The 27,566-nt window shown below is 44.1% G+C and overlaps 1 protein-coding gene across 3 annotated transcripts in view; it reads left to right on the top strand.

The window, feature by feature from the left end:
- Positions 1-27,566, top strand: part of LOC126267162 (uncharacterized) — a 554,248-nt gene that overhangs the window by 443,744 nt on the left and 82,938 nt on the right. For 2 of the 3 annotated variants that reach the window (XM_049972114.1, XM_049972115.1), the window contains exon 2: positions 20,809-21,000. The exons of the other annotated variant lie outside the window; for it this stretch is intronic. In XM_049972114.1, the coding sequence (XP_049828071.1) occupies positions 20,809-21,000 (192 nt within the window). The remainder of the gene's footprint in view (positions 1-20,808; positions 21,001-27,566) is intronic. 3 annotated transcript variants of the gene reach the window in all.

Below are 27,566 nucleotides of genomic sequence, written 5' to 3'. Positions count from 1 at the left end.
TAAAACATGCTCGCCTGAAGTACATGTTTGAAGCGAAATGATAAATTGTTAGATATAAGAGGATTCAGGCTATAAAAACTTGCTTGCCGGCGCCACTTACAATCAAAATTTTCACTTTAATGATGTTACGTAGGAAAGTAACTTAAAGCCGCTGTGAGCAAAGGGTTCTGAGGAGCGAGATAATGCATGATTTAGTCGAGTAGAGTTATATTGCACCTCGCTTTTGGAAGGAGTTTCCAAAGAGCAAGTTAAAGCGCGATATTCCCGAGACACACCACGTCACCTTATATTCTTCATTGGAGTCCTGAAACCACATAATTCTCGGTATTTTCGCTGTTCTGATGGATTCATGAAGACTCATCTATTTTCTAGACATGTTTATTCTTACACAAAACGAAATCAAAATGTAATGAGTAGGCTCCCAAATCACAAAGCAAACTTAATAAATCCGAACTTCCTAGTAAAGAATATAAGTGAAAGCTACTGAAAGGAACAAAGCAGTGCCATTAATATTTTAATACACAAAACAAAATCAGTCAATTCGTGTATCATAGTGAAGACAGTTCGCTGTTAGTATTCGTAAAGATAAAATTGTGTCGCTTAATTCTGTGGCTGACGTCAACTTCCAAAAATTCATTTGTCACCAAGTTAAGTTACGCCATGCCGATTAAATATATGAACTACTAACATGAGCCGATAAAACTTTAAATTATAGTACTTTCTTCCGTGTTCCGATTTCGACGAAATAAAGCCGGCATCTTGCTTCAAGCTATGCTCACGTTGCCTGTGAAAATGCTAAGAAAGTTTTGAGCGTTGGTGTGTTAAAAGAGACAGGCACGATGGTTTTACAGTTTTATTGTTAGCGTAGATATAATTGTTTCCGAAAACATTATTGAAGAAATCAGGGATCACAGCAGAATATTTAAAAATGTCGTGGGACTAGGGCCTCCTGTTGAGCAGACCATTCGCGGGGTGCAGGTCTTTCGATTTGACGCCGCTTCGGGGACTTGCTCGTCGATGGGGATGAAATGATGATGATTAGGACAACACGACACCCAGTCCCTGAGCGGAGAAAATCTCCGCCCCAGCCGGGAATCGAACCCGGGCCCTGAGGATTGACATTCTGTCGCGCTGACCCGGGGCGGACAATAGAATATTTGAAATGAATTATATCAGTGTACATCACAAGAATCGGATGATCAACTTCTGACCTTCCATATTGGCGTACATGTGCCGTCGTCCACCAGTATGCTTGTAGGTCTGAAGATGATAACGCGATGATCTAAACCGGTCACCTTTTAATAAACGTGCTTTATGATCTAGACTGTAATAATTAATTTCAAGCATAGATGTAGATTTATTTGTTATAGATTTTGAAATCGCGATAGGAAAATATGGGGTGATGAATTTAATTCGTTTCAATATTCGAAATGTCGATTTCTTTCTAGAATCCTAAAATACTATTTCAGAAAAATTGCGTCGTATCTATGCTATCAGCAAACAATCAACAATGGTTCAAATGGCTCTGATCACTATGGGACTTAACTTCTAAGGTCATCAGTCCCCTAGAACTTAGAACCACCTAAACCTAACTAACCTAAGGACATTACACACATCCATGCCCGAGGCAGGATTCGAAGCTGCGACCGGCAATCAACAATATTGTGGTGTTGTCAAAGAGATGTTTTATGTATAAAAAATCGAATTTACGCAATACCAGTTTAGGTTAGGGTCAAGGCGTCCGTTTGCAAGGTGTCGAGATCGACTTTGTTTCAGTAATCGATTATTTCAATTTTGTATTCTCTATGGGGTAGCAGGTTTTGCAAGTTTCTGCAGAACGCTGTCGCAGTAACAAGTAGCCCCGGCCATTCACCTGCAGGCAGGCACGCAGCGTATTGTGCTGCCGGCCGCTGCAGCGCGCTGTTTGACGGCAGCGCTGAGCTGAGTCTGCCGACACTCGGCACCCCTCCATTCCACCTCCCCCCTGCCCCCCCCCCCCCCCCGAGAGTACAAAAGCAGCCGCGGGAGATTGCTCCCGTGTCGTCTGTCTGTGCCGAGTCCCTCTCCATCCCAGCGCGCTCCCCTCCCACAGCCCTATAACTCTCCCCCACGCTTCTGGACGCGCTGTCTCTCCTGCACTCCGCCTCTGATGATATTCTAGCCACAAACAAGAGGCCCAGATTGCAGTCCAGAGGTTGCCCTTACCGATTCATATAATCTTTTCATTGTGGAAATACAAGCGACCCTTCTCACTTACATTTACGTCTATATGTCACAAAGCCGCCTATTGCCGTGGGGTGGTGCAAACTTATTATTTTCATTTTCCCTGTCCCATTCGTGAAATTTGGGGACAAAAACCGACAGTAAGTGCTCTGATTTTTCTAGCTTTCCCATTGTGGTGAGTTTGCGAAATGTGTGTGTGCGTATATCTGTAAGAAGAGAGGGGGGCACGAACGAAGCGTGGTAGAAATATAATACATTGGCGCAGAACCAAAAACAATAAATGAAGAGTAATGAAATTTCGGGAATACGTCGTCTAGGTAACAAACACTGTAGAACCAAAGAAACACCTGCCTAATATCGTGTAGGGGCCTCGCGAGCACGCAGAAGTGCCGCAACACGATGTGGCATGGACTCGACTAATGTCTGAAGTAGTGCTGGGGGAGGGGGGGGGGGGGGAATTGACACCATGAATCCTGCAGAGCTGTCTATAAATCCGTCAGAGTGCGAGGATATGGAGATCTCTTCTAAACAGCACGTTGCAAAACGTCCTAGATATGCTCAATAATGTTCATGTCAGAGGAGTTTGGCGGCCAACGGAAGTGTTTAAACTCAGAAGAGTGTTCCTGGAGCCACTATGTAGCAGGTCTAGACATGTGGGGTGTCGCATTGTCCTCCTGGAATTGACGGAATGCGCAATGGACAAGAATGGATGCAGGTGATCAGACAGGATGCTTACGTACGTGTCACCTGTCAGTGTCGCATCTCGACGTACCAGGGGTCCCATATCACTCGAACTGCCCACCACCCACACCATTACAGAGCCTCCACCAGCCTGAACAGTCCTCTGCTGACTTGCAGACTCCATAGATTCATGAGGTTGTCTCCATAACCGTACACATCCATCCGCGCTTGATACAGTTTCAAACGATATTCGTCAGACCAGGCAACATGTTTCCAGTCATCACCAGTCCAATGGCCGTATTAACTGGCTCAGGCGAGGCGTAAAGCTTTGTGTCGTGCATCATCAAGGGCACACGAGCGAGCCTTCGGCTCCGAACCCATATCGATGATGTTTCGTTAGATGGTTCGCACGCTGACACTTGCTCATGGTCCACCATTGAAATCTGGAGCAATTTGCGGAAGGTTAGCTCTTCCGTCACGTTGAACGATGCTCTTCAGTCGTCATTGGTCCCGTTCTTGCAAGTTCTTTTACTTGCCGCAGCGATGTTGGAGATTAGATCTCTTTGAGGATTCTTGATATTCACTGTTCGCTCGTAAAATTGTCATACTGGAAAATCCCCACCTTATCGCTACCTCGGAGACGCTGTGTCCCATCGCTCGTGTGCCGACTATAACACCACGTTCAAAATCACTTAAATCTTGCAACCGAATTAACTGCGCGAGACACTTGTCTTATGTAGGCGCTGCCAACCGCAGCACCGTATTCGTCTTTTACATGTATTTATATTTGAATACGCATGCCTATATCAGTTTCTTTGGCACTTTAGTGTATAATACACTGCTGAAAAAAAAATCGCAGCACCAAAAACAATAAATGTAGAATAATGAAATTTCGGGAATACGTTTGTCTAGGTAACGTAGTTAAGTGATCTAAAGTTACTAGATCAGAGGTTAATGTAAGCACGAGATAAGCCATTGCAAATGTCAAATGCTGGTACATTAATAACCGGTGTAACAGCCAGAACGTTGAATGCAGGCATGAAAACGTACATCAGTGTGTCTTACAGGTGGTGGTTGCCAGTTTTTAGGATGGAGTTCCATGCCTGTTGCACTTGGTCAGTCAATGCAGGTACGTTCAAACAAATTTCGGGGCTGCAGCCGGTCGTCGTGTAATTCATTGCACGATATTTCGACTGAGCACCTGCCAGTCATCTCCATCGAAGACTGACGAAGAGCTTTTTTTATTTTTTTGGTGGTAGGTTGGGGTACAGCGTCACCGGTGGATCTCGGTCTTACTGTCTAGGTGTGTGTAAAGGTAAAATTGTTCTCTCCTACATTGATGTCATTCCAAGCACATTATTGGAGTGCACGTTGAAGGTGTGGCGGTGGGACCTGAAGTCCCGTACCACCCTCCGACGGTGGAAGTTCAAGGTGCAGACAGTAGGTAACGGAACTACATTAAGTACTGATATTGGTGGCGTATGATAGTCGACAGATCTCGAGTGATCGTATCAACACAGACAATTCATTAGTGGCCGTTATGACGAAGACGTATTCCATTCCGCGCCATATAGCTCGCTGCGAGTATTCTGCACAAGCCTCAAAATTCAAGTTGACAGACGGACCTCTTTTTCCGACGGCAGCTGGAGGAACCGCGGAAATCAACTGTCCCTTGTGTAACCACGCGACCGCTAGCGCATTCTGTCATCTTCGATTATAGCAAATCGTGGAGATGACGATGAGCTTCCACACACTGTCCAGCTGGTAGCCACTATAATGCCTCATCAGATTTTACGCCAGCTGTGTTTCCACGTACTCTTTAACAATGGAGTCACAAAAAGATGTTGCTTTGATCAGAATCACAGTTCTGTCACAATCTGTTGAATGCCCAGTGATCGACAACAGTGGGCTGTCTTGGTTGCAAAAGGCGAGTGCAACGTTGACGCTCAGAGCAGCTTCTATCACAGTGCGTGTTGCCTGTCCCATGTAAGCCATACCACATTGACAAGTTATTTTTTGACTTCCGCCCTTTCGCAATAATAAGTCGTCCTTTACAGATCCCAGAATGTGTACAGTCTAAGATGGTGGACGGAAAATCATTTTCATTTGAAATTTATACATATTTATAACTTTTAAACGAAAGCCGGCCGCTGTTGCCAAGCGGTTCTAGGCGCTTCAGTCCGGAACCTGCTAAGGTCGCAGGTTCGAATCCTGCCTCGGGCATGGATGTGTGATGTCCTTAGGTTAGTTAGCTTTAAGTAGTTCTAAGTTCATGGGACTGATGACCTCAGATGTTAATGCCATAGTGCTTAGAGCCATTTTTTAAACTAAATGTTGCCCGCAAAAGGAAGAAAAGCTACAGTTTTCGCCAGCGTGTTCTCCTCTTTATTCACTTCCTGATTCTTGACTTTATAACTGAGAGTGACCTGTTAACCTGATGGGTGGAATACCCATTTTTCTAAACCCTGTCTTTATGTGAGCGAACTCTGTAGGCAAACTATCTAGACCTGAGACAGTTTGAGCTCCGTACGAGTGTTTTAAGCACGTTCATGGTTTGTGACGGATGATGACAACTTTACACTTGCAAATACTCGTACAAATCAGTATGAGTGGGCATACGATAAACTGAATGCTACAGAGAGCCATCATTCTTTCATCTAACCAAGACATCAAAGACAGGCAGACAACCGTCTTTCTCTGCTTCCATTGTGAACTGGATATTCTTATGAATGAAGTTGAGGTGGTGAAAAAACTCCATCCATATATCTTCTCCCTGAGGTTACACTGTGGCAGTATCGCCGACATCCCTCCATAATACTTTGGTTCAAGGGCAGCTGATTCTAACGCTCTCTGTCGAAATCCTCCATAAAAAGGTTGGCCACCAAGGGAGACAGAGGACTGTCCATGGCGATACTGCCATTCTCTTAAAAATATTCTTTATTGAACATAAAATAAGTTGAGGACAGAGAATGCCGAAACAAAGCAGTGATGTCCGCCTGGAACTTTTTGCCAATTAGTCCCAAATAATTTGCGAGAGGGACCACACCAAAGCCAACCACACGGTCAGAACAGCTTAGACTGACAGCCCTCAGTATACTAATAAAGTCAGCTGAGTTACAGATGTGATGTGCGCATTTTCCCACCAACTGTCTCAGGAGAGAAGCGTGATATGTGGCTAAAGCATATGTAGGTCCTCCAATGTTGCTCACTATTGTACGAAATGAATTTTTGGAAGAACATACAGTCTTGGTGGTATACAATTATGTGGTCTTAACCTCTTGAGATCTCTTGAGGCAAGGAGGAGGAATTCTGTAGTGCAGAACTTCTCGGTTGCACACGTCCTGTAGGGTCGCAATCAATCCTGCTATAGGTAGACCCACTTAGCAGACCACACATCTTATCATCATACACCGTACGAGGTAATAAAACGTTTGCATTACCTTTATCAGCCTTCAGTACCACTACCTCAGTGTCCTCTAACAGTTTTCGTAGTGCAGCCCTTTCGGCAGAGGTTAAGTTACAATGTTGAGGAGGAGCTTTCAAAAGAGCACGGCAAGTTTCCCTTCTCATTTCGTCTGCAGCATCAGAAGGAAGGCGTCCACGGCTTCTTCAACACCGCTCACAAAGCTAATTAAAGGCGGTGGTCTAGGTGTAGGTGCAAAATTGAGTCCCTTGCACGTTACGGGGCGTCTGGCTCGGAGCTGTCCTTGAAGTTACCGATTTTAACAGTTCGTTGTGTCACAGTGGTGCCAACTGCTGCTCACATTGCTGTTGCAGGTGCACCACGATGCTCCAGTGCTATACGCCGGTCACATAGTCTCCCCTCGGTAGTGCCACGTGGGCGACCTGAGCCCGCTCTTCTCGTCACGGTATATTCCCGTAACCACCGCTGCCAGCATTCATGTACAGTGGCTGTATTCCTGCCAAGTCCTTCTGCAGTATGGCAGAAGAAACTTAGAGTTTCTCGTAGCCCTATTACATGACCTTGCTCAAACTCAGTGAAGCGTTGATAATGGCGTCTTTGTCGCCTTAACGACGTTCCTGACTAACATCAGCTCACTACGTCCAATCTCAAAAGTAACTAACGGTCACGACCGTTTCATATTATATTTAAAGCAAACATAATTTGCAACCTCTTAGTAACACTACTAGCCCCACTCTTAATCGACTGGCGCTAAATATGAATAGAAATCATCTTTCAGATGTAGAAACACGCCTACCAAGTCTGTGTGACACAACTCCTTGGTGTTGTGAATTTTTCTTCTGTCAATGTATTTTGCCTGGCTAATGTAGACTTTTTGACAATAAACCTCTCCGTCATGCCGACGTCTCTATTGCATCGTCTGCCACCTCAAATTTTTTGTGGATTTTCGTGACGTTCTCCCATTAGCTAAACCAACCAGTCAGCTATTCTTTGGGTCCCCCGTATCTCTTCTGTTAATCACAACTGGCAAGTGTCACAGTCTATGAAACTACGTGGGTGATTTACGTTGCCTTAGCATTCCGTAACGAATCTCAGTCGCAGTGCTTTTCCTACTAACGTTAGTTGGTCGCCCCACTTATGATGCCATGGGCAATCAGTCCCAGCTACTTCACGACTGTTACAGTTTGCAGAGACTTTGAAACGTTCCCTTAGAAAAATTATTGAATTACTGTGCTGGTAAACCCCTTACGTTATTTGATTTTCAAACAGCTGAGCAGAACTGAACATACTCAGACATTTCGCTCTTTACTTATTCTGATCTGACACACAATATTTTTAGCGCAACGCAATCTGACTTTCAAAAATCCCTACAAAAGAATTGCCCTGACTAACAATAACCTATACCTTTCATGAATCACTTACCTCACAAAAATCTTCGCTACTCGAACTACTGAAATACAGCGAGCGCCACTACTGCCAGCTAAATAAAAGATTCTAACTACTGAGAGCAAAGATTTTGATAAAGCAAAAACAATGTATTTACCTTAATAGTGTTCAAAAGTCATAATATATACATCAGTTCATGACATCCAGTCTTACAAATTTACTGTCTCTGATGGACACACGTCCAGATCATCCTCTCTCAAAACTCCGTCATCTCTCTCCCCACATCCACCACTGCTGGCGGCTCACCTCCAACTGCGCAACGCTACGCGCTTTTAACAGCCAACTGCCCAACACTACAATAGGTAATATTTCAACAATGCCAACCAGCCACAGACTGCACACAGCACAGCCAGTGATTTTCATACAGAGCGCTACGTGGCGTTACCAATATAAAAACCTAAACAGCGTACTTACAACTTATCGCCTGTGCCTTAATCAGATGACAACCCATTCTTTTTCGTGAGCAAGTAATGCGTCTCATTTCTCTAAGTTGTATGTCATTAGACATTCCCTGAACGTATCTTGTATCATGTCCACGTGTTCCTTGATTTCGCCACACATTTCTTTCGTTGTAACATTTCTTTGCACAGTAGCAGCGTCCGTAAATAGCAGCACGAGGCTTACAAAACGTTTATACTACCTGCCGAAAGAATGTGATGCGCCAAGAAAGCATTATTAGATCTCTTTGTAACTTCGTACAATTACACACCATCGGTAAATATGTAAATGGTTTGAAATACAATGGTCCGCTACAGGTAGAGCGGCCACCGTAGTACATTAGTGTAGTTCATATTTAGTGTTGTCACCAGGCCTGGTAGGGTATTTAAATAGTGTGAATAGTTTCAGATGTTGAGCATTCAGTGCGAAGAAGACTTAGACGCCACGCAATCACGTCAGAGAGCGTTATCAGTGCCTGATAGAGTATAAAAGGGCCGTTATTGTGGATCTCCAGATGGCCTGCTGGAAGAATCGTGCAGTACCCAGATTTGTGATGCGGCAGTGGCCCGAAGTTGAGTTGAGTGTGAACATGAGGCCAGGTTCCGGCTGACCACATTTGACCACTATAAAGGAGGATCACCATACTGTGCAACAAGCACAGCGGTGTTAGTCCTGGCGTGAAGATGTGAGGAGTCATCGGATATGACGTAAAATCAGAGTTCTTAGTGGTGGTATCATGGAACTGTGATGGCATAATGGTATCTGATCGACATCGCGCGTCCTCATGTGTTACCTCTCATGCGACAGCATTGTGGTGCCATTTTTCAACATTACAGTGCTCGTCCACACATGGATCGTGTCTCTGAGAACTGTTTGCGAGATGTTGAGATATTCCCGTTGCCATGAAGATCCCCAGATCTGTCCTAGTAGATCATAAGTGGGACCAGCTTCGACGTTCTCTGTTCCAGTGCAAGTATCCAGGATCTCAAGGACTACTTACAGCAACTAAGGGCCAAGTTGCCTCAGGAGAGGACACCACGACTTTATGATAACCTTCCCAACTGAGTCAACGCATGCATTCGGGTCAAACGTGGTGCAACATCATACCGATAAGTCGGCTAATTCCACCAAGTTCTTTCTAAATTTAATGAGATTTTGAAATAACCGAAATAAAATCACACACCCTCTCAGCCCGCAATGTTTCTTGTCGTTTTCATCTCTCCTTCCCAGACTTCACCTTTCTTTATCTACTTTGTATATTACTTCCCCATAACACTCCCGTGCAGTAGTCCTGAAATTTTTAGGGGCGATCAAAAAATTTCCGTTTGGGGGAGTTTTTGCAGCGTTTATACAACGTAGCATTACTACGATGCGGGTATATAAGCTCCGACATGTCTTTCCGACGTGCGTGCGGTAAATGCGGAAACGTGAACTGTGGCAACGTTATCACCAAATGAGTCCAAACAGGACCAACGTGCAGTTATTCTTTGCTTTACTGGCAAAGAACAAACATCGGTAGACATGCGTCGGAGACTGAAGAATGTCTGTGGGGCAGCAAATCTGTCGAGAACGACCGTTGTGGAATGCGGCACGGGGTGCTGCTACTTCGTAATAAAGCACGTCTCCGTATCACGAACGTTGTAGCGCAGCATTTATGCCCACTCAAGTGGGGGACACTAGAGCACCCGTCCTCGTCTCTCAACATGCGACTGTCACGCCTTCGGTCCCTCAAAAAAGTACTTAATGGTCGACGATCCCTGTTGGATAATGATGTGCAGCAGGCAGTTACGGACTTCTTTATGCAGCACACGGTGTTTTACCAAACGAGTGCGTCGATGGGAAGATTGCCTGAGAGCTCACAGCGATTTTGTCCGATTGGCATACTGGTACTAGACTGTACAATGCTTCAACATTTTGTCAGACGGTGCAGATATCGAAATGTGTGGGGGGCAACCTACAGTCTTGTCTCAGCGCTCTATTGTTACGGTTCCACGATTCTGAAATTAGAGATTTTCGGGCTCCTACGGAGCGTAGCGACACTCTTTCTCCATCTACATATATACTCCGCTGGCCACCAAGCGGTGTGTGGCGGAGGGCACAATTCGCGCCAAAGTCATATCCCCCCCCCCCCCCCCCCCCACTGTGTTCCACGCGCGGATCGCGCAAAGGAAAAACGACTGTCTGAACGCTTCAGTACGGGCTCCAATTTCCCTCATCTTTGAACCGTGATCGTCACGCGATTTGAAAGTTGGTGGTAATAATATATGCTGTACATCCTCGGTGAAGATTGGATTTCGGAATTTAGTGAGCAGCGCGTCGTCTATCTGCAGGTGTGTCCCAAAAAATGGCTCTGAGCACTATGGGACTTAACATCTGTGGTTATCAGTCCCCTAGAACTTAGAACTACTTAAAGCTAACTAACCTAAGGACATCACACACATCCATGCCCGAGGCAGGATTCGAACCTGCAAGTGTGTCCCACTTTCTTTGAGATTTGTAACGCTCTCGCGATGGCTACATGTACCAGTCACGAATCATGCCGCTCTTCTTTGGACCTTCTCAATCTCTTGAATCAGACCCAACTGGTAAGGGTCCCATACAGACGAACAATACTCTGAATACTGGACGAACTAACATATTGTAAGCTATTTCCTTTGTTGAAGGACTGCATCGCTTCAGGATTCTACCAATAAACCGCAATCTAGAGTTCGCCTTACCCGTTACTAGTGTAATCTGATCATTCCATTTGAGATCATTTCGAATAGTCACACCCAGATACTTGACTGATGTTACCGCTTCCAAAGACTGTTCATTTGTTTTGACTCATACATTAATGGGGATTTTCGCCTTGTTATACGCAGTAGGTTACACTTACTAGTATTGAGAGATAACTGCAAATCATTACACCACGGATTTATTTTCTGCAAATCCTCATTGATTTGTTCACAACTTTCGTGTGGTATTGCTTTCCTGTAGACTACATCATCGTTGGCAAACAGTGCAAGGCCGCTGTCAATACCATCAACCAGATCGTTCATGTAAATCATAATAAGCAGAGGACCTACTATGCTGCCCTGGGGCGCACCTGAAGTCACTCTTGTTTTTGTTGAAGTTACCCCGTTCAGGACGACATACTGCTCGCTGACTGTTAGAAAACTTTCTATCCAACCGCATATGTCATTGGATAGACCGTAAGCGCGCACTTTTTGTAGCAAGCAGACCTGAATCGAACGCCTTTCGAAAGTCGAGAAATACGGCATCAACCGGGGAGCCGTATCTACAGCCTGTTGTACCTCATTCACAAAGAGGGCCAGCTGTGTCTCGCATGACCGCTGTTTCCTAAAACCGTGCTGGTTTCTGCAGATGAGCTTCTCAGAGTCTAGATAGGTCATTATGTCTGAACACAAAATATGTTCCTTGATTCTACGACAAATCGATGTCGTCAGTGCAATTAGCCGGTAATTAAGTGCATCCGATTTTCTACCCTTTTTATAGATTGCTGTGACCTGGGCCTTATTCCAGTCCAGTGGAACTTTCCACCGTTCCAATGACCTCTGATAGATGACGTATACGAATGGTGCTATATTTGTAGCATAGTCAACATAAAATCTTACGGGGATACCGTCTGCGCCAGATGGCTTTCTGGCGTCTAAGGATCTTAACTGTTTTACTATCTCAGATACACTAAACACTGTGTCAGCCATCCCTGCGTTTGTTCTATAATTGAAAGGGGGAATGGTGCTGCAGTCCTCTATCGTAAACGAGTTTTTGAAAGCTAGGCTTAGAATTTCGGCCTTCTGTTTATCATCATCAGTTACATTACCCGTACTGTCAGCAAGAGAAGGTATTGAATTATTTGTAGCGTTCATAGATTTTACGTACGACGAAAATTTTGGGGCTATTTTTAGAATCTGCAGATAAAATATTGCTTTCAAATTCATTAAAAGAGTTAAGAGAGCTGCTTCCCGTGTACCATCTGCGAATGGAACAGGAAAGAAAGTCAGATAATACTAGCTTACTGCGTACTCTCAGCCGTACACCAAAGCAGTCTACCACACATAAACCAAATATATCTGGAGATGTAGTCTACAATGTTGTATCAACCGACGCTCTTCGTACGTTTCGAGGCAAGCTGTTGCTGTAATCCCTCTTCCTCGACAGCTTCGCCGGCCCGTTATACTTTCTCTGCCGCGCCGCCGTCGTGTGGTTATTAAAAGATCCACTGTCGGGGAGCGGGAAGCCGTGCTTCGAATCCTCCCGTGTTGTTGTGGCTGTCCCCACAGGCCGACAACCGGGGCAGGTGCCAGGGGCCGTTGCCGTGTGTGCGGCAGCGGCTGCAGTGCTGGGGAGGGAAGCGCCCAGCATTCAGAGTAGCCCCATCACCACGCCCTGTGACCACAGCCAGCAACTGGATACCCACCGAGGCTGCTCCAGTCCTCTAAACACATCCCGGCGTCTCACACCTCACACATGATCGTATTAGATCTCCACTTTCACTGCCGAATCAATCACTACTCTTTAACCACTCAAGTACGACCTGGGTATAGGTATGCGCGGACGCGGATATCCGCATGTTTCCGCTTTAATAGTTACTTTGAGGTTAAAACTTAAAGAACAGTGTGAGTATTGTGAATTTCCTGTATTTGCATTACAGGCGATCGACAATAATTAGTATTGGGACACTATTCTTACCCATCCTGGGCCGAGTGCCACTTCATTGGTTTGAATTCCCTCTCCCCCCCCCCCCCCTGCCCTACGTCACGGAAAAGACAGATGCGTCTTTGGCAAGGGCTGAAATGGACATTCGCCCTTCTTCCTAGTTTTCCGCAACTTTTAGAGGTACATCTCGTTTCCCTCGTACCAACAACTGCCCTATGTCTGAGTAATTCCTAATTCGTTAACAGTGACAGGCGACACATTTGCAGCAACCGAAGGCTACAACGAAACGATATGAAAGCTGTTCTAGAGCACTCCATCCATTGGGATCTTCCGTTCATGAAGCGACTCCTATCTGTACGTCACATATAACAGAAGTAAGTTAGGTACGAAGTCAGTGAATTTATGCATTTTCTCTTAAATATATTTTCAAATACATAAGGCAACACTTAATACACTGAGAAGTGTCGAACGTTAACGTGATTTAAAAGTATACTGAATTGTAGTCTGATAACGAACTGTATGAGAGGTGACTGCAGTCCATTTGGTTTCCCTACGTAGCTCAAACGTTCACCAGGAAAGTTTACAAAATACGTTTCACTAACTGAACCAGAAAGCTGTTAACCGTCGCAAGACGATGCAAACATTATGAATAAATGACATTTTTGTATGTTGAAGACTTAAAAACAGTTTTACTTAAGAATGCTTTCTTTGGCACTAACTCGTATGCAGAAGAACACAAATCAAGACACTACACAACACTAATTCAAAATGCCAACATCCGCAAAAGAATTTCTTAACTTGCAAACAAAGCCGGCCGGAGTGGCCGAACGGTTCTAGGCGCTACAGTCTGGAACCGCTACGGTCGCAGGTTCGAATCCTGCCTCGGGCATGGCTGTGTGTGGTGTCCTTAGGTTAGTTGGGTTTACGTAGTTCTACGTCTACGGGAGTGATGACCTCAGATGTTAAGTACCTTAGTGCTTAGAGCCATTTGAACCATTTTTACTCAAATTAATACCAATAACCATTAACGAGGCTTCGTCAATAAAAGAGAAAAGCGCCTGATGAATGAACTTTTCAGTTTTCAGAACGCTTAAGACAGAGAGGAAGCAAAGTAGCGGGAAGAAATCCAACTAGGTGAATGTGGGATAGAACGTCTATGCAGTCCCTGGCAGTTGACTCATTTTGTTCGTTATTTATTTCCCGATTATTTAACATTAACGACGCCTCTAGGCTATCACAAAGTTCATGTTGCAATTACCGATGCGTAATTGTTAAAATTTGCCGCTGGATTACTGTGGTGTGTGCGGCTGAATCCCATTCATTACATTCATCAACCTAGCATTGTGAGATCACATGCCATATCTTTACTTAAGATGTAAGGCTTGCAGTCAGTGCATAGGAATATTATTCGAACTACGTTTTACGCCCTAATCAAAGTTACAGAAGTGGAATGGTTCAAAATGGTTCAAATGGCTCTGAGCACTATGCAACTTAACTTATGAGGTCATCAGTCGCATAGAAATTAGAACTAATTCAACCTAACTAATCTAAGGACATCACATACATCCATGTCAGAGGCAGGATTCGAACCTGCGACCGTAGCGGTCAGGCGGTTCCAGACTGAAGCGCCTAGAACCGCACGGCCACACCGGCCGGCCAGAAGTGGAATGAAACTCGTTATCCTATACTTTAAGTACTTTGGCTCCCAGTCAACGTGGCAGTATTGGCGCCTCTCCGTCTTTGATGTGCCAGCTTCCCAAACGCGAACCAGCTCAAGAAACACGTCTCGTAAGGCACATCTGGGACACACAATTATACAGGGTGCCTCAGACCTTTTGGATCAAATTGAAACAGGTGATAGTGGGTCCACAACCGATCATATTGAGACAGGGAACGTTTCAAGTGGAAGTTGACGTGTATGTCCGTAATACAATGCACATTGATTGCGTTATGGACATACGCAGCGTACACTGCGTAACAATAAAGTACCTCACAGTAATTGTTCGAAGTGACGACCGCCAATCTCAATGCATATATGACAGTGAGGAAGACAGTTTGGACCCTAGCAAGCAGGTCTTCATCCGTTTCTACGGGATTTCATACACCAGCGTCTTAACGTACCCTCAGAGGATAGAGTCAACAGTTATGAGATATGGCTATCGCGCTGGCCCCTTTCAGTCCAACGGTGGTACATGTTAGTCAGGTGCTCGCAGAAATCAACACCGAAATGGGTTGGTGCATCGTCGTGTTGAAACCATATCCCTTCACGGACAACAAGGAATTCAGTCTTCAAGATCTGTGGCAGCACATCTAGCAGGATCAGTCGAACGAAGTGGCAGCAAAAATGTCCTGTTAAATGATGATGGACAATGCCCGCCCATGCGTTGACAGAGAATCTTTGCTGGTGGCCACTGATGTGCGTGGTCTGGGATTTGTCCTCACTTCAAACATGGCTTTTGAGGCTGTTGAAAACAACGTCGTAGGTGAATGAGGCCTCATCCGTGAACAATACCAACTGCGCCAAGTTCAGCACTACAGCATCGCGATGGACAATTCATTGACAGAAGTGAACGCTGGGCTCAAAATACGCGTACGTTGGTCCCTGTGCTTGCACACGTTGTTTATGATGAGGATGTAATATCTGTTCCACCAATATTCCTCACACTGTCTCTTTCGATGCATACGTTTCATGTGCAAGTTGACGTGTATGTCCATAAGACAATAAATATGCATTTCTGCCCATTGATTGCTGTCTCAACATAGTCGGCTGTGAACCCATCATCAACTGTTTCAACTTGACCCAGAAGTTTTGAGACACACTGCCTGCAAATCGAGTTTAGGGCTTCCTCACACACAACGTGGGTGAGGAGCAGGAAGAGACCTTTGAAGTCGCAATATATTTTCACCCTGAATCTTGGCAATGTGCTACAAAATGTAAACCACTCACCCACCTCTGATGGTAGGTTGTTTTCTACAACACAGGCCGAACAGAAACGAGCTTGCGTGCCTGCAGGCGGGCAGCTAGATGTACGTCGGTGCAAGTGGACAGGGGTGGGAAGCAGTTGATCTGCAGGCACTAAGACTAATTGACCACAGTCTATGTGGCAGTTCTGCACCATCTGAGTACACGCGGATAGGGATGGTCAAATGTTTCGCACATACGTGTAAAAAGGTCGCTGGCTGGTAAGTTATACCAGTACACCTGCTTGCAAGTGGTGAGTGGTGACCAGTAGTGCCTGTGCCCTGTAGGGTAGCGTTGGAAGACGTACCATATTGGAATAAAGCTTTATAGACCACTGGCACATTTAAAACATATAATAAAAGAGTCGTTTTGGCATGATTTTTTAAATTAAAATGTTGGGGAATGGTATGTTGATGGTTTAAAGTGCAGCTGTACTTGTGTAAGTGTAAACGTTAGGATGGGAATATAAACCTCTTCAAACTTTTACTGTGATAATGTCTGTGTGTATCACCACTAATTGTGTAGAAGTTCTAACAACCCTGCCACAACAAAGGTCAAAAATTAATTATGATTGTAGTGTTGCTCACGCTGCTAAATATTGCATTTTCGGACAACAACAAAGTTATGTTATGTGGCAGGTGTCATTAGAGCACAGTTAATAAAGTAATTTCTTGAAATAATGGATAAACTAGGCACTCATCTTTTCGTGTTCCTCACGCTGGTCTCGTTGTGAACTCGTGGCTCAACCGTCGAAAATCTAGGTACTGATGATTCCAAGCTCGGATGCAAAGAGGCCTAGGTGTTATTCTGCGATATTCAAAAGTTTTATAGATGTGTTTCATAAACTATTCTTGAACTTCTGCAAGTTAGGACAATGGTGATGTAAAAAAAGTAATCAGCACTCCGAATTTAAGTTATACTTCTTTTTTATTACTTTAGTTGCAATATCACGTAACTCGTTCCAAAATATCACTTCACAATATAGAACATACTTGAAAATATCTTCCTCACTGTTAAAGTTCACATTTCATAAACTGACTTCAATTTGCGTCTTTTTAACATGGCGACCAAAACTTGACCCCCTAATAACCGCTTACGCGCCCAAAAATCAGAGTTAAAAGTACGTCAATGATCATAGTGACAAAAGAAAGAATAGACATAAGAATAATATCATTGCAATATATACATATCGATGTATCGAAGTACCTCAACATTAATGAAATCAAATCTGAATGTTGTCACAGAAATATGTTAACTATTTTACAGAAACACAGTAGAATATTGCTGGTATCGAGAGGTTGAGGTGAGATGCCGTAATGGTTACGTAATTCATTACAAAGTGAACGCTTAGTTTTTAGATAAATTTAAATACAAACAAGATTGAAAGAGAAAATGTGATGATGATATTAACATGTATACTTATGGTGTAATCAGAGAGTATTATTTACAGAATTTTGGGAGCTATGTTTCTTACCACTGTAAGGATGTAGTGGCTTACCTCACTAGGGGTAAGATAGATACTGCCTACATGAAAATTAAAGATACCTTTGGAGACAAGAGAACCACTTGTATGAATATCAAGAGCTCAGATGGAAACCCAGTTCCAAGCAAAGAAGGGAAGGCGGAAAGGTGGAAGGAGTATATAGAGGGTTTATACAAGGGCGATGTACTTGAGGACAATATTATGGAATTGGAAGAGGATGTAGATGAAGACGAAATGGGAGATAAGATAGTGCGTGAAGAGTTTGACCGGGCACTGAAAGACCTGAGTCGAAACAAGGCCCCGGGAGTAGACAACATTCCATTAGAACTACTGACGGCCTTGGGAGAGCCAGTCATGACAAAATTCTACCATCTGGTGAGTAAGAGGGGAAACACCCTCAGACTTCAGGAAGAATATAATAATTCCAATCCCAAAGAAAGCAGGTGCTGACAGATGTGAAAATTACCGAACTATCAGTTTAATAAGCCACAGTTGCAAAATACTAACGCGAATTCTTTACAGGCGAATGGAAAAACTGGTAGAAGCGGACCTCGAGAAAGATCAGTTTGGATTCCGTAGAAATGTTGGAACACGTGAGGCAATACTAACTTTACGACTTATCTTAGAAGAAAGATTAAGAAAAGGCAAACCTACGTTTCTAGCATTTGTAGACTTAGAGAAAGCTTTTGAAAATGTTAACTGGAATACTCTCTTTCAAATTCTGAAGGTGGCAGGGGTAAAATACAGGGAGCGGAAGGCTATTTACAATTTGTACAGAAACCAGATGGCAGTTATAAGAGTCGAGGGGCATGAAAGGGAAGCAGTGGTTGGGAAAGGAGTGAGACAGGGATGTAGCCTGTCCCCGATGTTATTCAATCTGTATATTGAACAAGCAGTAAAGGAAACAAAAGAAAAATTCGGAGTAGGTATTAAAATTCATGGAGAAGAAATAAAAACTTTGAGGTTCGCCGATGACATTCTAATTCTGTCAGAAACAGCAAAGGACTTGGAAGAGCAGTTGAACGGAATGGACAGTGTCTTGAAAGGAGGATATAAGACGAACATCAACAAAAGCAAAACGAGGATAATGGAATGCAGTCAAATTAAATCGGGTGATGCTGAGGGAATTAGATTAAGAAATGAGACACTTAAAGTAGTAAGGGAGGAGTTTTGCTATTTAGGGAGTAAAATAACTGATGATGGTCGAAGTAGAGAGGATAGAAAATGTAGACTGGCAATGGCAAGGAAATCGTTTCTGAAGAAGAGAAATTTGTTTACATCGAGTATAGATTTAAATATCAGGAAGTCGTTTCTGAAAGTATTTGTATGGAGCGTAGCCATGTATGGAAGTGAAACATGGACGATAACTAGTTTGGACAAGAAGAGAATAGAAGCTTTCGAAATGTGGTGTTACAGAAGAATGCTGAAGATTAGATGGGTAGATCACATAACTAATGAGGAGGTATTGAATAGAATTGGGGAGAAGAGGAGTTTGTAGCACAACTTGACAAAAAGAAGGAACCGGTTGGTAGGACATGTTTTGAGGCATCAAGGGATCACAAATTTAGCATTGGAGGGCAGCGTGGAGGGTAAAAATCGTAGAGGGAGACCAAGAGATGAATACACTAAGCAGATCAGCAGGATGTAGGTTGCAGTAAGTACTGGGAGATGAAGAAGCTTGCACAGGATAGAGTAGCATGGAGAGCTGCATCAAACCAGTCTCAGGACTGAAGACCACAACAACAACAATGTTTGTTACCATTATGAAAATCAATTTTCATTCCTGACAAATGCTGGAAACTTTGTACACTTGTTGAAATAAGTTTCAGGCTGAGTGGCAGCTTGTAAAGGAGGAAATGAAATATTTTAAAGCTCTTTTTTGACATATTAGACATCTTCGAATCTACCGAGGCGTCGAAAACGTTCTCTGTGTACCTTCAAGATTTGGTAATGAAGTTAATGCAGCTGTTTGACGTGTGTGTATTTTCGGATGTTGTGTGACTGACGGATCAGGTGGCACCAACAATTGATGCTGGAGAGCGTTCTGATCGCAGATCACTTTGGAGAGCACATCTAGTGTCACGATTTCAGAGTGATCACCAGCTATGCTGCAGTCACGTCAGCGTTGACGTTAGCTCTCCCTTCTTATGTGGGAATGGCTTCATCTTAATCCAAACAACAGAGAAGATGACTGGGAGGCGTGCTGACTGCCAATGCTGCATCAGCAGCGTTGTCTGGTGGTCACGTACTATTAAAGGTATGCTGTGCTTGAACACGACTCGATATGCTCGCGCAGCTTACGTCACAGCTCCAGAAACTTGGGTTCGGTCGAGCTTTAGATCGCACTACGACCTACTCACATCTGTTTGTACTACCCACACGACGCTTCTTAGCGTTAGTAATGCTCTGTGCTAGAGTACAGCCCGTATGTAACTAGAACTAAACGATCAAAATCTTAATTTAATCAAATTTTCGAGCTTTCTTCGTCACGTAATCTAGTGACATCTGTTATACAGTCTCTGAGATGGGTCTTCCTCATCCAAGGATTGGAATTCCTCACTCCTGCCAGCTATTTGACTGGCTAGGGCACCCCATGGTGTTAAATCAGTAGAGTGCGTTTACCGAGCTCCTTTTCCTGAGCAGACTGTTTGGAGCAATCTCCTGCAATTCGCCAATGGTATCTGTCGTGTCACCCCCATGAACCATGGACCTTGCCGTTGGTGGGGAGGCTTGTGTGCCTCAGCTATACATATGGCCGTACCAAAATATCACTTCACAATATAAAACATACTTGAAAATATCTTCCTCAGTGTTAAAGTTCACATTTCATAAGCTGACTTCAATTTGCGTCAACATGACGACCAAAGCTTGACCCCCTAATAACCGCTTACGATCCCAAAAATCAGAGTTACAAGTGACAAAAGAAAGAATACACATAAGAATAATATCTGAAAGTATTTGTACGGAGTGTAGCCATGTATGGAAGTGAAACATGGACGATAAATAGTTTGGACAAGAAGAGAATAGAAGATTTTTAAATGTGGTGCTACAGAAGAACGCTGAAGATTAGATGGGTAGATCACATAACTAATGAGGAGGTATTGAATAGAATTGGAAAGAAGAGGAGTTTGTGGCACAACTTGACAAAAAGAAGGGACCGGTTGGTAGGACATGTTCTGAGGCATCAAGGGCTCACAAATTTAGCATTGGAGGGCAGCGTGGAGGGTAAAAATAGTAGAGGGAGACCAGGAGATGAATACACTAAGCAGATTCAGAAGGATGTAGGTTGCAGTAGGTACTGGGAGATGAAGAAGCTTGCACAGGATAGAGTAGCATGGAGAGCTGCATCAAACCAGTCTGAGGACTGAAGACCACAACAACAACAACAACATGTGTCGTGTGTATCTAGTTCGTATCTTGGAGTCTCCTGTGTGCATGTACGTCATCATTCTACCAGTTTCGCCTTGTGGACTGCCGTCGTTGTCGTTGCAGCCCTGCCGTGGCCTCCACGGCAGTTTCCTCGCCGTCTCGCCGCCGCCGCAGCCGCCGCCGCAGCCGTCTCGCCGCCGCTCCCGCCTCAGTCCACTCGCCGCCTCCGTCTTCGTCAACGCCGCCGCCATCACCTGCTGTCGTCAGCACCACGTCACTGGTGTCCCCTGCCTTCTCGGCGACACTTCGCCACCGGTAATCGTCGTTTACTAGCTGTTCCCTGTCCTCTTGCCCCACTATGGACACTCCTATTACGTGAATCATTTATACTACCTCTCCCTCTGCTCCAATTGTCCCCACGCGGAATTTTTCTCCAGCCAACCACTATTTGTCCACTTTCCACTTCACACAGTCTTGTCACCAACTCCAGTCACTTCCTTTGCCTACCCTACCTTCCCACGATGACTTTGCCACCTTCTGCCATTTCCTTAGCCTATCGCCCACTTAAAACTTATCCCATACCGATCACTTCCCAATGCTCCAACACTAGGGAAGATAACACCTCGTCGTTCTATAGTGACAGCGCTGGAAGCCACAGAACCTGCCATCAAGTCAACAAGCAACTGGGCCAACTCAAGCCAAATGGAAATACCTGCACCACAATGTGCCCCACTTTCTCCAGTTCTCCAACGCCGCACCTCCCTATATCCCATTATCTCTAAAGAAACCTTAGAAGTGCCCTACCGCAGACCCACTATTAACACAGAGCCCAACACCAGAGCTGTAGCCAAAAAACCAGAAATCAATCCTGATCCCACTGAATACATGGACACCACTCCCTCCCCTGCACTCTCTTCCTGTTTGATTACACCTTTGTCCTATCCTGCCCTGACATCAAATTTCTAAATGCAAGATCCCTCACTCTCGAAATCAGGAAATACGTCCCTCACAGTCCCATCACCCAAAATCATACCCCACAAAGACAACAGTCCTTACTAAACGCAGGAACCCCAACTTCAAGTCAGGCCTCCTTCTCAAAATCCCATACATTACCTTTGCCCCTAACGTGTCCCTTGTTCTCTTCAGCAACACTTACTAATGCAAACAACCCCAACCTCCTACCCATCACCCCACCCTCATTGCCGCGACAATGAAGATTGACCCTGAGATCACAGCAGAGCCAGTAGTCTCCAAACAGAATTCCTATCATTCCTTAGAAATCCGCATGCGCCAGAATGCGGATTTCCCACTCTTGGCCCCCAGCTTCCAATACCTGGACAACATACTACAAACAGAATGAAATGTACCAATCGCAGCACATGACATAAAAGAAGTTCTTCACAGAAAGTGCAACATATCCCATGGCCATGTACGCATTACCTATTGAGACCTCAAAAAATGTCCCCCTCCTTGTTAGTCACCATTAGAATCCTTTATTCCACTATCCTGTCCACAGGTTATTTTTCTAAACAGCAGAAAACTAAAAATACGACATTTCCTCAAACTGCACAAACCCCCTTGTGATACTTCCTGCTACTGCCCCATCTGACTCACCTTAGTGTTTAGCAAGGTCTTTGAATCCATCCTCTCTTGATACGTCCATCAACACCGGAACCAACACCACCACCCTCCTGTTAACGAGAGGGCCCTCCATTCCACCTTCTCCTATGATGACCAACTCCTGCACTTCACCCATCTCCTATCCCACCAGCTCAAAGCCTGTAAACCCATTATTTTTTCTCTATTTCTAGAGAAAGCCTACAGTGGTGTATAGTATTCCAGTCTCCTTTTCAAACTCCAGACTTATGCAGTTCCAGTTAATTATGTCCTCCTCATTGCATCCTTCCTCTCTCATTACTCATCCTTTGTCACTATTAACATCACCAGTTCCTATACTTTCCATCCACTGAGGCTCCGTACTCTATCCTCTCGTTTATCCCTTCTAAACTGCAAATATGCCCAAACTGCTTCCACCTGTCCATCTGCATCAGTATGCGGATGACACTGCTGTCCTTGCCTTCTATCCTACACTTCAGGAATTTCAACGATCCCTCCAAATCCACGTCAATTTACCTCGAGATCAAATCTTCCAAAACCCAGGCAATAATTGTAGGACTAACCGACCACACCTTCCGCCTCCATAACTTCTGTCTTACCAGTGACGATCATCCTATCCACTTAACTAATACGCTAAAATAACTGGGACTAACCATCGAGCACCAACTAACATGAGGGTTTTTCCAACTAACAGAAAGCCTACAATAGGTTAAAACTACTACGAGGATGAGACAAATGGAAACCTTTAATATTTTTTAAAATATTTTTTATTGTGCAGAATTGGTACAAAGCTGTAACACGTTTCAGAATAATCTCCCCCACGCTCAATGCAAGTCCTCCAGCGCTTACAAACTCATAAATTCCTATAGAAAAAAATTCTTTTGGTAGTCCGCGCAACCACTCGCGCACCGCGTGGCGTACCTCTTCATCAGAACGGAGCTTCTTTCCTCCAATTGTGTCATTGAGTGGTCCAAACATTTGGAAATCACTTGCGGCAAGGTCAGGTGAACATGGTGGATGAGGAAGACACTCAAAATCCAGGTCTGTGATTGTTGCGACTGTTGTACGGGCAGTGTGGGGCCTTGCATTGTCATGTTGCAAAAGGACACCTGCTGACAGCAATCCACGTCGCTTTGATTTGATTGCAGGCCGCAGAGATCTGTGTATGATGCACTGGTGACAGTGGTCCTTCTAGACATGTAATGCTCCAAAATGACGCCTTTTTCGTCCCAAAAAGGAGTCAGAATAACCTTCCCTGCTGATGGTTCTGTTCCAAACTTCTTTGGTTTTGGTGAAGAGAAATGGTGGCATTCCTTGCTCGCTTTTTTCGCCTCCGGTTGGTGGAAGTGAACCCAGGTTTCGTCCCCAGTAACGATTATTGCAAGGAAGCCATCACCTTCTCGTTCAAAGCGCCGAAGAAGTTCTTCACAAGCGTCAGCACGTCGTTCTCTCATTTTAGGAGTCAGCTGCCTTGGCACACATCTTGCAGACAGTTTGTGAAACTGGAGCACATCATGCACAATATGGTACGCTGGCCCATGAATACTCTGTAAACATGCTGCAATGTCATTCAGTGTCACTCGGCAATTTTCCTTCACTATGGCTTCAACTGCTGCAATGTTCTGTGGAGTCACAACTCGTTGTGCCTGACCTGGACGAGGAGCATCTTCCACTGAAGTCACACCACTTGCGAAGTTTCTACGCTGTTCGTAGACTTGCTGCTGTGACAAACAGGCATCACCGTACTGAACCTTCATTCGTCGATGAATTCCAATAGGTTTAACACCGTCAATACGCAAAAACCGAATAACAGAACGCTGTTCTTCTCTTGTGCAAGTCGCAAGTTGGGCGGCCATCTTTATATTGATACTGCGACGGTATGCGTGTATGAGCACTATTCTGCCACCTACAGGCCATTCTGCACGCTGTTTGTATCGCGCTTACCAACTTACAGGATAACGGCGCGAAATTTCGATTTGTTATAACAAATTTAAGGTTTTCATTTGACTCACCCTCGTAAAAGGCTGGTACTGGAGATTGCTTCCTTCCATGGTCTCCACACCTACAAAATTTTGACCCAGCGTTTCCTCTCCTATGAAAATGTTGCATGGATATTCGTTCCACCTAAGTTCTGGAAGTACTTCCAGATTCTTGAATGCCATGTGCTCCACATTGCCTTCCCTATTTGCTTACCTTCCCCCACATGTATCGTTTACCACCTTATCAAATTCCCAACTCTCCTCACTCACAGTAAAACCTATGAACAACCTACACCACCTGGAAACTTGATTCCAATAATCGTTTTGTTTCCCCTCCAGTTTTCAATCCTAGTATGCTGCCATGCCTCACCTGGCATATCCCACCATCCCTACACCTACACACTTTCCACATTCCCTCCCAACCAAATTTTAACCTTCTTGCTCTCCCAGTCCATTTACCCATCCTACAAACTACCCCACCCATTCCACCTCTCCATATCTCCCTATCCATTTTCAGCTTCCCCCCTCCTTTGAAGTCCCCTTTCCCCTTCATGTTGTGACCTTACCAATACCCCCATCTACTCCTCCCTGTCTCCTAACATCCACTCTACTCCACTGATGCTATGGATCAGTCCTCCATCCCTATGTCTCCTTCTTAATACCCTCCTCAATGCTCAACCTTCTCGCATTGAATAACAGCCCGTCTTTCCCAGGTCAGGAGCTTCCAGTTTTAGTGACAGTGAAGTGCTTTGTTTCAAAATCAGTATTTTGCATGATTCTTTAGATTTTGAAATGCATTCTTATTGTTTCTCCTTTTATCTCTTGTTATTACTGTTTTTAACTAAAAAAGAAGAAAGCCACATTTATTGTATGTGGGTGGGGCAAATAAAAGTGGCCCGCAAAACACAGTTCCATGGTACAAAAACACAGCAGAGAAAAGGAAATAAGGTACTAACCTGACTATAGCAGATGTTCAAAGTGACCAACATTCTCCGCTTGGCTCGTTTGGGCCCTGGTCAGCAAGCTGCTGAAGGCTGGACTGCTGGAATTGCTGCAGTGTCAATTGAAATATTCTGCTGCAGTTCTTTAAGACTAAGAGGGCTGTTGTGATACTCTTTAGACTTGAGGGCTCCCCACACAAAGTAATCGCCCTCTAACATATCAGGTGACTTGGGTGGCCAGCTAGGACAGCGACCAGATTGCCATATGCTAACAACTCAGTCAGGTGTGAAGATTGTGTAAATATGCTCAAAGGTTCGGCCACCTTTATGGGTAGTTGCTCCATCCTGTTGGAAGTAACTGTAGATCTTTTCCTCATCCTTTAATGCCGCCACAAATCGTTTCAAAATGTTCAGGCCACTTTTATTTGCCCACCCTGTATAAAAATTTCCATACAGTTCATCTATAATCACTTTTGTAATTCACTTGTAAACAACTCATTTTTATGTTAGTGTTTCTTTTGTCTTTGTTAGTTTTAATTGTTCATTGGCTGCATAGCGGGTTGAATGTACCGCTGGCAGCCCAGCTCCTCGCCTATATGGGGCGAGGTAGGATGAAATAAGAATAAAGAGAAAAAAAAGTCTTGCTGCTGTAATTTATTCTTGCGATTACATCTACCAACAATTTAATGATTTATTTGGCAAGTATCAGGGATCGAAGTGCTTGTTTGCGACCCACCTGACAAGCATAACTGTCTCTAATAACCAAATCAAATATTGTGGTCGCTTCAAAGTCAAGTAATATCCTTTTAAAAGACGAAGTTTTGGCTTTACTTAGAAACTGGCATATATTTTTATATATACTTACACACCACAAGAGAACTTTTGCTGTAAATTCGTTCAAATACAACAAGAGTTTTTCCGGTGGTAGGATTTACGCTATTTCCTCCTCAGCGTCACAGAACAGTCAGACCTTAAGCAGAGCTATAGCTTGTTGTTGTCCTAGTTTGTGGTGCTTCACGTATCGTGACGCGAGAGTCAAATGTCACGTGATTGTTCGAGTTGGATCAGTACTGCATCGAGCTTAGTAGAGCAAGGGGAAATCACGAGATTGTTCTAGCCAAAGTATTGTTTGCCCATCGCTACTTTTAGGGGTATGGCTGCTGAGCTTTTTTTGTATTTAAAAATATGTTATTGACAATGGCTGTACAATTTATCAACATTCTTCAGACGTATTCACATCAAGCAACACACACTAAATTTCTTTGGTATTCGGCACATTAATAAGTTTTACCTTTTTTTAACAGTAATTAGCATTTGTTTCCTTCATAGGCTAGAGCTAAGAGATGCCCCCACTTTTTATAAATTTGTGGCGGGTCCAGTTTTACTCTGTAACAGGAAAGTTTCGAAGCCGCAAACTTCCTTTCGAGCAGTCATTAGCATTTATCATTGTCTGCCTGTCCCTGGGTGCCAAATCGTCTGAGGTTACTTGTATATCAAGTGAAATTTTAGCCTTGTTTTCTACCACAAAGAAAAACGCAACGGGAATCTAACTACTACTTCAGATCGACCGGTCAAGGAATACATTTTACTAAACATTTCCTAGTCATACTCCCTTACAGGTTACACGAGATAAGAGATCACAGGAGGAGGGGAGGTGTGCGGGAATGCCGATTGTGGCGAAGTTTAAAGAACTTAACATTTATTCACAAAGATGGAGCGTACTCCTGAAGTGCATTTAACGTGAAACACAGATGAAAGCTAACACTATAGTTCCTTACGAATAGCCTGTAATAACTAAATGATCAACATTATTCAACAAGCACTGGGTTGGCTAAGGAAAGCACCATGGGTGCACAATTGTTCACTCACAAAGACTGAAACTCATGGAGAGTCGGAAACCAAGTTCAACCTCTTCCAGTAATGACTGCATCGTCAAAGCGGAGTTGTGACTCACAGCGAAAAGACTCTTGAAAGTTAACTTGGCGCATGCTGCATGAAGTGATTTGGGGGACTGTATAAAGAACAAGTTTGGTTTCCAACTAAATGCAACAAGGAATGTTCCAGTCTCTCATGTCGAAACCTACCCAGAAATTTTTCACATGGGAAGAAAACACCGAAAGAAACGCACTGTCAAGGCGCAAATATTTTTAAAAAAATGGTAAAGTTACTCGTATCTGCTGCACGAAGAGCCTCTTATACCAGCGACTTGTGCAGCCCTTCCTCCCGACTGCGCGAATCGGCGGATAAGCAGACCACACCAAAATTGCATCAAATCCTTAACTGTTTGAATAACTCGCAGTTCTCATCTAACTGTTGCAGATGTAATTGTTACACAAGTGACTAG

This window comes from Schistocerca gregaria, chromosome 4 (genome assembly GCF_023897955.1).
Source record: "Schistocerca gregaria isolate iqSchGreg1 chromosome 4, iqSchGreg1.2, whole genome shotgun sequence".
In the NCBI taxonomy this organism is placed as follows: Eukaryota; Metazoa; Arthropoda; class Insecta; order Orthoptera; family Acrididae; genus Schistocerca; species Schistocerca gregaria.
This window is presented reverse-complemented; position numbering and strand designations above follow the sequence as displayed.